Raw genomic sequence first — 15,676 nt, 5'->3', positions numbered from 1 at the left:
GTTCCTCTAGCTCCAGCTGGCTATTGGGAGGCCTATTGTATAACCCCATCAAGGTGATTGCACCTTTCTTATTCCTGAGTTCTACCCATATGACTTCGCTGGATGAGCTCTCCAAGATGTAGCATTCTCCCTAATCAGCAATGAACTCCATTCCTTTTACATCTTTCTTTATTCCATCTGAAACATCTAAACCCTGGAATGTTGAGCTGCCATTCCCACCCTTCTCCCACCAGGTTTCTGTAACAGCAACATCATTGCAGTTCCATGCACTAATCCAGGTTCTAAGCTCACCTGCCTTACTCATTATACTGCATTAAAATAGACACACCTCAGACTGTCAGTCCTGCCATACAGTAGGTATAGGCAGTTGGGATCAAGTGAATTGCTTGAGTACAAAAGATGCAGGGATATACTAAAGAGGGAAATCAGGAGGGTAAAAGAAAAGGATATGAGATAGCTCTGGCAGATATGGTAAAGGAGAATCCTAAGAGATTCTACAAGTATATTAAGAGCAAAAGGGTAATTAGGGAATGAATAGGTCCCGTTAGAGATAAATGTGGTCATCTACGCGTGGAGCCACAGGAGATGGGCAAGGTCTTAAATGAATATTTCTCATCTGTAGTCACTGTGCAGAAGGCCATGGGAGCTAAGGAATTAAGAGGAATGAATAGCGACGTCTTGGAACATGCCCACATTACAAAAGAGGTAGTGCTAGCGGTAAGCAGATTAAGATATACAAATCCCCAAGTGTATCATAGGACTTTGTGGGAACTAAGGAAGAAACTGCAGGGGCTCTGGCACAGATATTTGCACAATTGTTAGCCATGGATGAGGTACCAGAAGATTGGAGGGTGGCTAATGTTGTGCCTTTATTTAAGAAAGGCTGCATGGACAAGCCAGGGAACTACAGGTTGGTGAGCCTAACATCAGTGGTGGGAAAGTTACTGGAGTGGATTCTGGGGAACAGGATCTACCAGCATTTGGAAAAGGCAAGGATTGATTATTGACAATCAGGATGCCTTTGTGTGTGGGAAAATTGCATCTCAAAAATTTGATTGAGTTTTTGAGGTGGTATCAAAGAGGACTGATGAGGGAGGGCAGTGGACATTGTCTACGTGGGCTTTAGCAAGATCCTGCATAGGTAGGGTGGTCCAGATTAGATCATATGGATCCAGGGTGAGCTAGGCAATAGGAGACATAATTGGCTTGGTGGTAGGAGGAAGAGGATGGTTGTGCAGGGTTGTTTTTTTTAGATTGGAGACCTGTGATCAGCAGTATGCCACAGGGATTGGTGCTGGGTCCTCTGTTGCTCGTGATCCATATTACCAATTTGGATGAGAATGCAGTTGGCATAATTAGTAATTTTGCAGATGACACCAATATTGGTGGTGCATTGGACAGCAAAAAGGGTTATCCAAGATTAACTGGGGAAATGGGCCAAAGAATGGTAGATGGAATTTAACTTGGACAAGTGTGAAGTGTATTTTGGTCACTTAAACCAGGGCAGGACTTGCACAGTAAATGGTGGTGCCACAGAGAGTGTTGTAGAACAAAGAGACCTACAGCTACAAGTACAAAGGCTCCTGAAAGTGGAGAGACAGGTAGACATGGTGGTGAAGGAGACATTTGGCATGCTTGCCTTCATCAATTAAGGCAGTGAATATAGGAATTGGGGCGTCATGTTACAACTGTGCAAGTCGTTGGTGAAACTCACTTGGAGTATTGCGTGCATTTCTGGTCACCCAGCTATATGAAGGATGTCATTAAGTTGGAAACAGTACAGAAATATTCACAAAGATGTTACTGTGACTGGAGGGCTTGCATTATAAGGAGAGATTGGATAGGCTGGGGCTTTTGTCCCCCCTGAAGCATAGGAGATTGAGGGGTGACCTTGCAGAGGTATATAAAATCATAAGGGAAGTAGATAAGGTGGATGGTCACAGACCTTTTCCTAGAGTAGGGGAGTCTAAGTGGGCACAGGTTTAAGGTGCGAGGTAAAAGGTTTAAAAGGGACCTTAGGGGCAAACCTTTCCACAGATGGTGGTGGGAAATGGAATGAGCTGCCAGAGGAAGCTGTAGAAGTGGGTACAACCACAATGTTTAAAAGACATTTGGACAGGTACATGGTTAAGAAAGGCCTAGAGGGATACTAGTCAATGGCACTAGGAGTAATCCAGAGATTATTTCCCTTGAGGTCCTACTCTTTTTGTTTTCTTTCCTAACTCCCTATATTCACTGCGCAGGACCTCTTTCTACCTACGTTGCTGGTGCCAATGTGCACCATGATCTCCGGCTGCATAACCTCTGCCTTGAGAATGTTCTGTAGCTGATCCGAGACATCCCTGACCCTGGCACCTGGGAGGCAACACACCATCCTGGTATCTCTTTTGGGGCCACAGAATCTCCTAGAGTTACCCATCACTATCGCCTTGCCTGACTTTTCCCTTACCTGCTGAGCCTTGGAGTCAGTTTCGGTGTCACCAACCTGGTTGCTGCTGTTGTGCCCAGAAAGGTCATTTCCCCTAGCAGCATCCAAAGGGGTATACTTGTTGCTGAGGGGAATGGCCAGAAGGGGACCCTGCACCGTCTGTTCGTTCCCCTTGCCTCTCCTGGCAGTCACCCAACTATCTGCCACCTGCACCTCAGGAGTGACCACCTCACTGAAACTCTGATCTATAATACTCCCAGCATCTGGTAAGGTCCTCAGTACATCCACCTCCATACACAGTGAGGAGCTGGAGCTGGGCACACTTCCCACAGCGCATCCCTTCCTGATGAGCTTAACACATTCTATGCACAGATTGAACAGAAGGGGACTGGTATGTCACCACCCACCCTGCCAGCCTCCAATGCACCTGAACCCACAGTCACCGTTGAGAGCACAAGATCAGTTTTCTGGAGAGTGAACCCGCGGAAAGCATCTGGCCCAGATAGTGTCCCTGGCTGTGTCCTTAGATCCTGCACAGATCAGCTAGTGGGGGTATTTGCAGACATTTTTAACCAATCCCTACTTCAATCTGAGGATACCATCTGCTTGAAAAAGACCACTAACACTCTGATACCAAAAAAAAATAAGGTAACATGCCTTAATGACTGTTTGGCTCTGACAGCCACCAGAGACTGGTGGTGGCACACCTTAACTCCAGCTTCCCAAACAACCAACCACAGCAATTTGCCTACCACCGAAACAGGTCTACGGCGGAGGCAGCCTCCCTGGCCCCACAAATCTCTGGAGCATCTTAACAGGAAAGACACCCATGTTAGACTATTGTTTATTGACTACAGCTTCACCTTCAATAGAGTCATAAGAGTACTACAGCACAGAAACAGGCCCTTTGACCCATCTAGTCCATGCCCACCTGGTCTTCTGCCTAGTCCCATCTACCTGCACCCGGACCATATCCCTCCAAACCCCTCCCATCCATGTACCTATCCAAACTTCTCTTATATGTTACAATTGAACCCACATCCACCACTTCCTCTGGCAGTTCGTTCCACACTCGCACCACCCTCTGAGTGAAGAAGTTCCCCCTCAGATTCCTCTAATATATTTCACCTTTCACCCTAAACCCATGCCCTCCAGTTCTCGTCTCATCCAACCTTAGGGGAAAAAAAGCCTGCATGCATTCACCCTATCTATAATTTTTTATACCTCTAAGGTCTCCTCTCATCCTTCTGCGCTCCAGGAAATAATTACTATAATTCCTTACTATAATTACCATAATTCCTTACTATAATTCCAAGCAAACTGATCACTAAACTCCGAGTTCTGGGACTCAACACTTCCCTTTGCAACTGAATCCTTGACTTCCTGACCAACAGACTGCAATAAGGATAGGCAGCAACACCTCCACCACGATTATTCTCAACGCTGGTGCCCCACAGAGTTGCATCCTCAGCCCTCTACTCCACTCCCTATACACTGATGACTGTGTGGCCAGATACTGCTCTAACTCCATATACAAGTTTGCAGATGATACCACCATAGTGGGTCATATCTCAAATAACAGAGTCAGAGCACAGGAAGGAGATAGAGAGCTTAGTAACATGGTGTCATGACAACAACTTTTCCCTCAATGTCAGCAAAACAAAAGAACTGGTCATTGACTTCAAGTGGGTCAGTGCACATGCTCATGTCTTCAAGTTCCTAGGAGTGAACATCACCAATAGCCTATCCTGGTCCAACCATGTAGATGCCACGGCCAAGAAAGCTCATCAGTGCCTCTACTTCCTCAGTAGGCTAAAGACATTTGGCATGTCCCGGTTGACCCTCACCAATTTTTATCGATGCACCATAAACAGCATCCTATCCAGATGCATTACAGCCTGGTATGGCAACTGCTCTGCCGTGACCACAAGAAACTGCAGAGAGTGGTGGACACAGCTCAACAAATCATGGAAACCAGCCTCCCCTCCATGGACTGTCTATACTTCCCACTGTCTTGATAAAGCAGGCAACATAATCAAAGACCCCATCCACCTCAGATATTCTCTCTACTCTCCTCAGGCAGAAGACACAAAAGCCTGAAAGCATGTACCACCAAGCTCAAGGACAGCTCCTATCCCATCTTAAGACTATTGAACGGTTCCCTAATACGATAAATTGGACTCGACTTCACAATCTACCTCGTTATGACCTTGCACCTTATTGTATAACTGCACTATACTTTTTCTCTGTAGATGTTACACATTACTCTGCATTCTGTATTGTTTTACCTTGTACTACCTCGATGCACTGTGTAATGAATTGATCTGTATGAATGGTATGCTAGACAAGTTTTTCACTGTACCTCAGTACAAGTGACAATAATAAACCAATACCAATTCTAACAAGTGTAGTCCTCAGGGTCCTTGGGAGTCTCCCTGATCTCCCACATCCTACAGGAGGAACACACCACTGCCCTAACTGACTTCCCCACTGCACTCATTCTAAGAGTAAAATTGCTGGCTGGATTAGAGAGTATGAATTATGAGGAGAGACTAAAGGAGCTAGGGCTGTTCTCATTGGAGAGGAGGAGGATGAGGGGAGACATGATAGAGGTATACAAGATATTGAGAGGAATAAATAGAGTGGACAGCCAGCGCCTCTTTCCCAGGGTGCCAATGCTCAAAACAAGAGGACATGGCTTTAAGGTATGGGGTGGGGAGTTCCAAGGGAGATGTCAGAGGGAGGTTTTTCACCCAGAGAGTGGTTGGTGCATGGAATGCCCTGCCTGGGGTGGTGGTAGAGGCTGATAAATTGGACAAGTTCAAGAGATTGTTAGGTAAGCATATGGAGGAATTTAAGTTAGAGGGATATGTGGGAGGAAGGGGTTAAATAGTCTTAGGTGTGGTTTGAAGGGCTGCACAACATGGTGGGCTGAAGGGCCTGTATCATGCTGTATTGTTCTATCGTTCCCCCTCTTACCTTAAATGCATGTCCTCTAGTTTTTGACATTTCCACCCTGAAAGAAAGATTAGGTCTACCCCCTCTTCTTTTTCCCTCTGGGACTCGAGAACTTGACCACCTGCCCTGCTGGGGCATGCCTTCCTGCTCTATATTTCGCACTCCTATATTCTTTTATCCATATTCTCACTAATACTGCTCCCATTCGCTCATTGACCAGATAACCTTGTTTATAGTTTATCCCCATGGTCACCCTGGTTTTACCTTATTCAGAGACATCCCCCTCAACCCACACTCTCTGCAGCTTAACAAGCTTTTGTCTCCTTTCTAGTTTTGATGAAGGATCTTCGACCCAAACATTAGCTCTGTTTCTCTTCCCACAGATGCAGCCTGACTGAGTACTTCCAGCATTTTCGTTTATTTCACCCAACTGCAAACTCCCCAATTTTCAGATATTAATGTATTTGTAAATTCAATGAATTCACTAAAAGGCAGAAAACTATGGGGAAGAGTAATTTAATAGGATCTCTATCAATATTGGACTGAGCAAAACTAAAATTAGGAGGCTCTCACATGTAAAACAATCATCAAGAGAATCTAATCTTTGGCACTTCCTTCCCCAAAAGGCAGTGAAAGCAGAGTCTGAATATTTTTAAGGCAGAGATAGATGGATTCTTGATGAGCAAGGAGTGGAAGGTTATAGAAAGGACATGATTTAGACTGGAGAGGGTGCGGAGAAGAGTCACCAGGATGTCGTCTTGGTGGAACAGTTCAGTTAAGAGGAGTGGCTGGATAGTCTGACATTGTTTTTGTGGAGCAGAGGAGGAGGGGACAATCTGATGGAAGTGTGAAAAGTTACGAGGTGCATAGACAGGGTAGTGAGAAACTTTTCCTCATAATGGAGACATATAAAACCAGAGGGCATAGGCTTAAGGTGAAGATTAAGAGTGTTGGAGGGGATTTAAGCCAACATTTTTCACCCAGGGTGGTTGTCATTTGGAACACAATGCCTGAGGTGGTTAGGTTGGTATTAGTACCTGGTCAAGCCCTTGAATCAGCAAGGCACGGAAGGCTATGGACCAAATGCTAGTAAATGGGATTAGTAGAGATGGGCACATAATGATTGGCAAGGATATTGTGGGCTGAAAGGCTAGTTTGTATGACTCTATGACCCCCCCCCCCCCAAATAGTTCAATTTCTAGTATTGTGAATATTTTTGTCTGCTTACACTGCATAAATTGCCTTAAAATATTTAATCTCCTTTCAAGGTACTGTATAAAATGCATATTGTTGTCACGTCAGCACATTCAGTAGTACTGGTATTTGAGGTGTGCAATACGAGTGAGAGAGAAAAGTTCAAAGAATTTGACAACTCACATAATCTTTTTCTTTCTGGTGCCTTTCCTCTGCTTCTTTTAGCAGCTCCTGTGCTTGCTGGAGTTTGGCATCAATGAGTTGTTGTTGTAGATCTTTGTGTTTAAATACCTTGTCAATGTGCTGTGAATAAGTTTTCATTATTAAAAACTGATATCAACTAGACATGAAATCAATTGATTAATTCCTGCATGTACTATTTTGCCTATGCCATTTCAGGCATCATCTCCTGCATTACTTCCACCAAGTGCTAGGCTCTAACAGTGGACTTGCTAAGAGGAAGTTTACTTCACTGGGACAAACAATACTCTTATTTGTGTTCACACTTTCAATATAAACCTCTGCATCAAACCCTCACCCCTCTCACCCCTGCCCACTCTTATATGCAAGCCCTAACTTCATCTGACCCAGAATATGATGTACTTTTACACATTCAGTGTCTGAAAATTCCAAACATACTTTGATCCAGTAAAAGGGTTAATACTTGCAATCAAACACTGCAAATTTATAGTAAAGGCATCAGTACCCTATTCTCCTGGAAGGGTCACACAATGCAGTAGGTTTTTAATTATAATTTTAAAAAAAGTCTGGTCAAATGTTCTCTGATAGCTTCAGATCATTTAATTTGAAGCAAACTAAAGAATACTTCTCAAAAAAAAAATGAAAGAGACACTTCAAACACAAAAGAAACCACTAAATAAATTGTTATATTTAAATTGAAAAGTTTGGGCCCTCTGATATCTAGCCAGTTATGTCTATTTTCTGAGGCTATTTGCATAGAAGCAGAAGTGTTTCATTTCAACTTCATACATACAGTTGCAGAAAGAAGCTGGAAGATATTAGAAAAATATGGCACTCATTTCAAATTACCTGCTCTTCGAAGAAATTCCAACACCACCTGTGCTAGGTGCATCCCTGCACAACTGTGGCAACTGCAGAGGTAATTACTGACCACTTCAAGACAAATTCCATTGTGTCCCATTTCTTTGGCAGGCAGTTAGAGATAAAATTATCCAACCACTCAGGAATTCAAGGATGATATGGCAGTGAATGATGCTGAATTGTGGGCAATTTTCCTTTTGTGTTCCAATGCTCAACCTTCCATGTCAGCAATGGGACTAATCACACACCAGACAGATGCATGCATCCCTAACAATCCACGGTAACATACCTAATTACTTAAAATTCAATGAACAAGATGTAAAACTACCAAGAACCACAACGACTAAATTCTATTTGGTTATTTTACCTTGAAACAGGCAGTTCTCTGATAAACATTACAATAGAAGTTTTACCTCCTCTCGCAGCTCATATTGCTCTATAAGTTTCTTTAATTTCTCAGCCAACTCCATGTTTTCCTGGCGCAGTTTGGAATTCCGTTCATTGTGTTGTTCCATCTGTGCCTGGATATCGTTCAGAGTTACTTGGAAGTGAGAAGTGATCTCCTTACGCTTTTCTTCCTCATCTCTTCCACGTTGAACACCTTCTTCCTTTGGAAAAGTTTTCCAAACAGATAAAATTTAATACTCCACCAAACTATTTAGTGATATGACAAACATAAAAAAGGCAGCACAATTTTGTTTGTTGCATCCTTCACATTTTAAGATGCACAGTAAAGCAGATATTGACCCAATGGCTAACAAAATTTTCTGTTACAAAGTAAACCTCATCTGGGCAGTCAGATATGAACATCATGAAGACAAGCTTTCCAAGATAAAAGACTGTAGTATGAGAGGCCAGGGGTCAGATGACAGTGACAACACTACCGACCCCCATGGTCGGATGATAGCATTGCCTATCAGGTTGGAAGCTACACCACCATCACTCAAGGGTCCGGCTCCGCCCCACCCATTAAGAGCACACCCAAGGATTGGCTTGTAACCCACAATTGTTCTTATCCCCGAATCATTGGCTTGTTTGAATTACCTGAGCGGGCTCCACCCAGCTACAGCCCGATAAAAGATGGTACACATGGGAGCTCTCCCACTTTTCCGATTGCTGCCGGGGTCGAGACCACAGGTGAGAGGGTGCACTTCCACAGGGGTCTAGGAGCATCCTAAGTAAATTCCCAGTAGCGTAGAGCTGTTGTTTGTCCAGATTCAGGGGGTTCAGACAACGTAATTGTTCGTTTTCTGATCATTTGTACTAGTTCGTTGCATGCGCGTGCATGCACACTTCACCCATTGCAACTCCCCCCACGTTTCGCAATCACCTGAGTGCGAGTGTGCATTTGTTCCTTCACATTCTGTTCCCGCGTCTGTCTTTGTAAATAAAAATTCTCCTTTTTGAAGTAAAGACTGTGTGTCCAGATACCTCTATCTTTAAGATCCAGAAGAACCTTTCTCATAACAAAGACCAACTTGCAAAAATATATCTGAGTAAAATAGATCTATATATAGAGAGAATGGTTAACAAACAGAAAACACAAGGGATAAATGGGTAATTTTAAAGTTGCTGAGCTGTAACTAGTGGAGCCTCAGCTATTTACATACTTAATGACTTGGATAAAGGGTCCAAATGTAACCTATCCAAAAGCAATTTACTGTAAAGGCTGGAAATCAAAAATAAAAACAGAAAATGGTGGGAATACTCAGAAGTCTGACAGAATCTGTGTAGAAAGAAACGGAGTTAATATTTCAGGTCAATGCATGGCGCTGGAGAGTGGCAACTTTTTATGTGCAGCTCCAACTACCACAGCTGGAATCTTCAGACCTGACTCCAGACCACCCAGGGAGTGAATGCAGCAGCTGGAAGCTCAGTGAAGGTCTCCATCGTCTCAGAAAATGTGGCAGCAGGGCAGGGCTGCAGGTAAAACTGAAATGCAGGGTCCTAAAGGCCACTCCCCCCAATATCATTCTCCTGGCAGATGTACAGTCCCTGGAAAATTGAACTGAAGACCTCAGAGCAAGACTGCAGTACCAGAGGGATATCAGGGACTGTTGTGTACTCTGCTGCATAGAGACATGGCTCACCCCCAGCACTCCGGACACAGTGCTCCAGCCTGAAGGCTTCACCACCCACCACATGGACCAGACGGCGGCATCAGGTAAAGACAGAGGCGGCGGCATTTGCTCCATGATTAACTCTTCGTGGTGCACAGATGTGGTGGTTCTGTCACAGTCCTGCTCTCCCGACCTGGAACATCTGGCAGTCAAGTGTTGTCCGTTCTACCTGCTGAGAGAGTTCTCCACCATCATCCTGGTAGCGGTGTACATTCCACCCGCGGCAAATGCCAAGCTGGCACTAGGGGAGCTGAGCACAGTGATCAACAGTCACGAGACCACACCCTGATGCCTTCCCGATAATCATGGGAACTTCAATCTGGCCAACTTGAAGAAGTCTCTGACAAACCACCACCAACATGTCACCTGTGGAACCAGAGGAGCCAACACACTCGATCACTGCTACACCACCAAGAACGCTAACTGTGCCATCCCATGCCTGCACTGTGGCAAGTCCGATCACCTGGCTGTACTTCTATTCCCAGCATATAGGCAGAGACTGAGGACGACAGCACCAGTGGTGAGGACCACGAATGTCTGGTCAAGGGAGGTGGAGGACCATTTACAAGACTGCTTTCAATCTGTGGACTGGACCATATTCAGGGATTCATCATCGGATCAGAATAATTATGCCACAGCCACCACTGACTTCATCAAGACCTGCATGGATGAGTCTGTGCCATTGAGAACATACCAAGTCTTCCCAAACCAGAAGCCCTGGAGAACCAGGAGATTTGCAGTCTGCTGAGGGCTAGATCTGTGGCATTCAAGACCGGCAATCCAGAACCCGACAAGAAGTCTAGGTATGACTTACGGAAGGCCATCATGAAAGTGAAAAAGCAATTCCGAGTGTAGTTAGAGACACAAACGGATGCATGACAGCTGTGGCAGGATTTGCATGTCATGACTTCCTATAAGGTGAAACCTAACAGCATATATGTGTCAGTGATGCTTCACTCCCTGATGAGCTCAACACCTTTTATGCACACTTTTAAAGGGAGAATAATACTACACCTATGTGAATCCCCACAGCATCTGGCAACCCTGTGATCTCTGTCGCAGAGGCAGATGTCAAAACTTCAAGGGGGTGAACCCTTGCAAGGTGTCAGACCCTGACAGTGTACCTGGCAGGGAACTGAAAACCTGTGCCAACCAACTGGTTGGAGTGTTCAAGGACATCTTCAACCTCTCACTTCTGCAGTCAGTGGTTCCCACCTGCTTCAAAAGAACATCAATCATATCCGTGCTCAAGAAGAGCAGGGTGAGCTGCCTCAACGACTATCGCCCAGTAGCACTCACATCTACTGTGATGAAGTGCTTTGAGAGGTTGGTCATGGCTAGAATTAACTCCTGCCTGAGCAAGGATCTGGACCCGCTGCAATTTGCCTACCGCCACAACAGGTCTACAGTGGACCAATCTCACCAGCTCTCCACTCGGCTTTGGAGCACCTAGACAACAGCAAGACATAAGTCAGGCTGCTCTTTATCGATTACAGCTCGGAATTCAACACCATCATCCCCTCAGTACTAATCAACAAGCTTCAAAACCTGGGCCTCTGTAACTCCCTCTGCACTGGATCCTCAACTTCCCTATCAGGAGACCACCGTCAGTGTGGATTGGTAGTGACATCTCCTCCCTGAACCCATTAGCCTTGCCTTTTATTCTAACAGGAACATACAATGTTTTATAAAGTCCCTGCTCATGTATTCTGTGCCTCAGCTAATGAAGGCAAGTATCCTGTACGCGTTCTTCACCACCTTATCTACCTGTGCTGCCACCCTCAGCAATCCTTGGAGATGTACATCATAATCTACACATGGAAAGGCAGGGATTAATGAGAAATATCAGCAAGACCCTCAATACCCCACAGGTTGCTTGCATTGCTTGTGTATGTCCTACCCTTATAGTCCTCCCAAAATCCAACACTTCACATTTTTTCCACTGTTAAATTCCACCGAGAATTGTTCCGTCCATCTTACCAACTGATTAATGTCTTCCTTCATTGCTATCAACACCACAAACAACTTTTGTGTCATCTGTACGCTTACTCATCATGTCCCCCAAGTTCATCTCTAACATAATAACAATGGCAGATTCCTGTTGTAGACTCGTCACAGGCTTCCAATCATAAAACAACCCTCTGCCATCACCCCATTTCCTATACGTCCATGCATCTGAGAAACCATAATCTGCAAAGCTTTGGACCAATAGATAAGATATATATTTATTAGTCACATATACATTGAAACACACAGTGAAATACGTCTTTTTGCATTGCTAAGAATGTGCTGGGGGCAGCCTGCAAGTGTCGCTACTTTTCAGGCGCCAACATAGCATGCCCACAGCTCCTAACCTGTACATCTTTTGGAATGTGGGAGGAAACTGGAGCACCCAGAGGAAATGGCATCACTTGAAGTCTGTTTTAGCTGGTTTTAAAAAAAAAGTTTTGGCCCTCCGAATCGGTTCATAAACACCACAGATTGTTACAAAATAAAAGTAGGACACTAGGAAGTAAAAAAAAATAAACAAAAATTATAATCATCCCATTATATGAAGCTGTACCCATAATTTTTCCAAAAATTTTAATAATTTTTTTTAGAATGTGGACGTTGCTGGCAACACCAACATTTATTGCCCATCCCTAGCTCCTCGAGAAGAAAATGACATTTTCTTGAGCCACTGCCATCCTCCTGCTGAGGGTACATTCACAATGCTGTTGAAGAGAGAATTCCAGGATTTAAACGGAGTGACAATGAATATATTTCTATGTCAGGTTAGTGTACTCTTCTTGGAGGTGGTGATTATGAATGTAGAAATACTTTATCTAGAGTTCTTCCCCTTGTGTGCTAGCAGATACATAATGAAAGAACTTGATGGAATATTTGCCTTAACGACCCTTTGGTATTTTCTTTACTTTGGTGTGTTTTCAACTTTGAAGATGTACAATTCAGATCTTTAAAGCACTGATGAGATTAGCTATTAACCATATGAATAGATTATAGCGTTGTGAGGGAGTCTAGCAGACAATACAAGTTACATGTGCAGTAAGTTAGATAAGGTATCTTTATTAGTCACATGTACATCGAAACACACAGTGAAATACATCTTTTGCGTAGAGTGTTCTGAGGGCAGCACGCAAGTGTCGCCACACTTCTGGCGCCAACATAACATGTCCACAACTTCCTAACCCGTACATCTTTGAAATGTGGGAGGAAACCGGTGCACCCAGAAGAAACCCACGCAGATACAGGGAGAACGTACAAACTCCTTACAGGCAGCAACCGGAATTGAACCCAGGTCACTGGCGCTGTAAAGCATTACGCTAACCGCTACACTACTGTGCCTGCCCTAAACACTCATGAAAGCAAGCAAACATTTCAAAGAGATCCAAACCTTGGAATAAGATACCATTACATAGAATGACTGTGAATATGATGTGTGTAGAAGGGAAATGGATAAGCACCATCACATGAAAGACACACAAACTCATCAACATTGATGCTAATACAGGATTGTGGTAAGAGTTACTGTGAGCACCTAGACCCAACTCAATTATTGTACAAATCAAAAGAAGTTGTTCCTCAAGGCCTTCTCTAATTATGCTAAACTTATTTTCTGTTTTTCACTTCTACCACAAAACTCCATAGAAACTCCAGAGGAACAGAATGGGTTGGGTTTAATGGTGTGATGAGGATGCTCTATGGCAGCAGAGACTTCTGTTCCTTATCACGTGACCAAATTGACTCTGCTACACAGTTCCTAACCACCCCTAAAGACTGGGGAATTTACTATCAGATACATACATAAAATTACTTAAACTGCAAGAGCTACGGTATCAATATATTAGGCAGCTAGATGAGATGGTCTGCCCACTTGTTTAGAATGACCAGATCAGCTTACCTTGAGCGTCCGATTATGGCGTTGCAGCTCACGACACAAGCTCTCAAGTTTGCTGCGCGCCAGAATGGCTTTGCTATGCTCATTCCGCAAGTGATCCTTCTCTTGGATGATCTGAGTTTGTTTCTTTTGAAGCAATCTCATTTGCTTTTGAGTATTTCTATGCTCTTCAAGCTGCAGAAAGATCACATGTTGCTACTTAGGGTTGGTATCAAACTTACATAACTTAATTTCAACCCAAAAACAAGTACGATTTTGGCATTGTACATCACAAACAACAAATTCAGGATCATTAGAGCAACATCTTGCTAGTAAATGTCATATGGGATGTGAGCAAGGAAAGCACAGCTGAGGAGGACTGGAAGAGAAGACTCATACAACAGCATTGTGGTGGTGATGTGTTGTGCCAAAAAAAAGAAGTGAGTTCACAGAACATAGATTCTAAGTCACATGGCATCCAATTTTTTAAATAACAAAACTCAGGTTCATTCTTTTTCTAGATGGCGCGCACAATTAACACTTTGTAATATTTCCATGGTAATTTGCTCGTGTTAATTGCAGTTGGCAGCCTGAATAATGATCATACACTTCAATACATTTTACTTACCATATCTGCATATTTTTTGCAGAGTGCAGCAAGCTTCTCCTCTGGGGTGCTCAAAGTATTCAATGTCTGCATCAGTAATGTAATTTCCTTTCCTGAAAAAGATGATTATATATTAGAAATTTAATGGGATGTTTTTAAACAGTTGATCAATGTGCGAAAATTCCCAAACACATTTTGCTCTCTAATTCTTCTCAGCCTTAAGAGAAGGCAGGGCCTGGCAGAATAAGGTGGTGAGGGTGGTGAAAGGCAGTGGCAGAACCACCAGGCTCAATTCGATAGATTCAGTACAGATAAAAGGTCAAAACCAAGCACACAGAAGCTGCTTTTGAGCACAAGAACTACAGTGGCATGTAAAAGTTTGGGCATCCTGGTCAAAATTTGTTACTGTGAATAGCTAAGCAAGTAAAAGATGACCTGATTTCCAAAAGGCATAAAGTTAAAGATAACACATTTCTTTAATATTTTAAGCAAGATTACTTTTTTATTTCCATCTGGGCTGACAAGTGGCAGATGGAGTTCAATCCAGAGAAGTGTGAGGTAGTACACTTTGGAAGGACAAACTCCAAGGCAGAGTACAAGGTGAATGGCAGGATTCTGGGCAGTGTAGAGGAGCAGAGGGATCTGGGGATTCATATCCACAGATCACTGAAAGTCACCTCACAGATAGATAGGGTAGTTAAGAAAGCTTATGGGATGTTAGCTTTCATAAATCATGGGATCGAGTTTAAGAGCCGTGAAGTAATGATGCAGCTTTACAAAACTCTGGTTAGACCACAGTTAGAGTACTGTGTCCAGTTCTGGTCGCCTCATTATAGGAAGGATGTGGAGGCGTTGGAAAGGGTGCAGAGGAGATTTACCAGATGCTGCGCCTGGTTTGGAGAGTATGGATTATGAGGAGAGACTAAAGGAGCTAGGGCTTTACTCATTGGAGAGAAGGAGGATGAGGGGAGACATGATAGAGGTATACAAGATATTAAGAGGGGTAGATAGAGTGGACAGCCAGCGCCTCTTTCCCAGGACACCAATGCTCAAAGTAAGAGGACATGGCTTTAAGGTAATGGGTGGGAAGTTCAAGGGAGATGTCAGAGGGAGGTTTTTCCACCCAGAGAGTGGTTGGTGCATGGAATGCCCTGCCTGGGGTGGTGGTGGAGGCTGATATGTTGGTCAAGTTCAAGAGATTGTTCGATAAGCATATGGAGAAATTCAAGATAGAGGGATATGTGGGAGGAAGGGGTTAGATAGACTTAGGTGTGGTTTGAAGGTCGGCACAACATGGTGGGCCGAAGGGCCTGTATTGTGCTGTATTGTTCTATGGTAATTCTTTACATCCATATACTATACACTTGTGCTCAATATTTTAAAATCAGGCTTTGGGATACTCTTGATTTACATACTGTAAAATACAGTTG

At 43.8% G+C, this 15,676-nt stretch overlaps 1 protein-coding gene across 3 annotated transcripts in view; it reads right to left on the bottom strand.

The window, feature by feature from the left end:
* LOC127581647 (alpha-taxilin-like) overlaps positions 1–15,676 on the bottom strand; it is a 66,208-nt gene that overhangs the window by 32,177 nt on the left and 18,355 nt on the right. For all 3 annotated transcript variants that reach the window (XM_052036208.1, XM_052036211.1, XM_052036210.1), the window contains exons 3-6: positions 14,268–14,359; positions 13,664–13,834; positions 8,056–8,250; positions 6,764–6,883 (exon numbers count right to left, since the gene is read on the bottom strand). In XM_052036208.1, coding sequence (XP_051892168.1) covers positions 6,764–6,883; positions 8,056–8,250; positions 13,664–13,834; positions 14,268–14,359 — 578 coding nt within the window. The remainder of the gene's footprint in view (positions 1–6,763; positions 6,884–8,055; positions 8,251–13,663; positions 13,835–14,267; positions 14,360–15,676) is intronic.

Source organism: Pristis pectinata, chromosome 22 (assembly GCF_009764475.1).
Source record: "Pristis pectinata isolate sPriPec2 chromosome 22, sPriPec2.1.pri, whole genome shotgun sequence".
Classification (NCBI taxonomy): domain Eukaryota; kingdom Metazoa; phylum Chordata; class Chondrichthyes; order Rhinopristiformes; family Pristidae; genus Pristis; species Pristis pectinata.
Note: the sequence above shows the minus strand (reverse complement) of the source record. Positions and strands in the feature narration are given on the sequence as shown.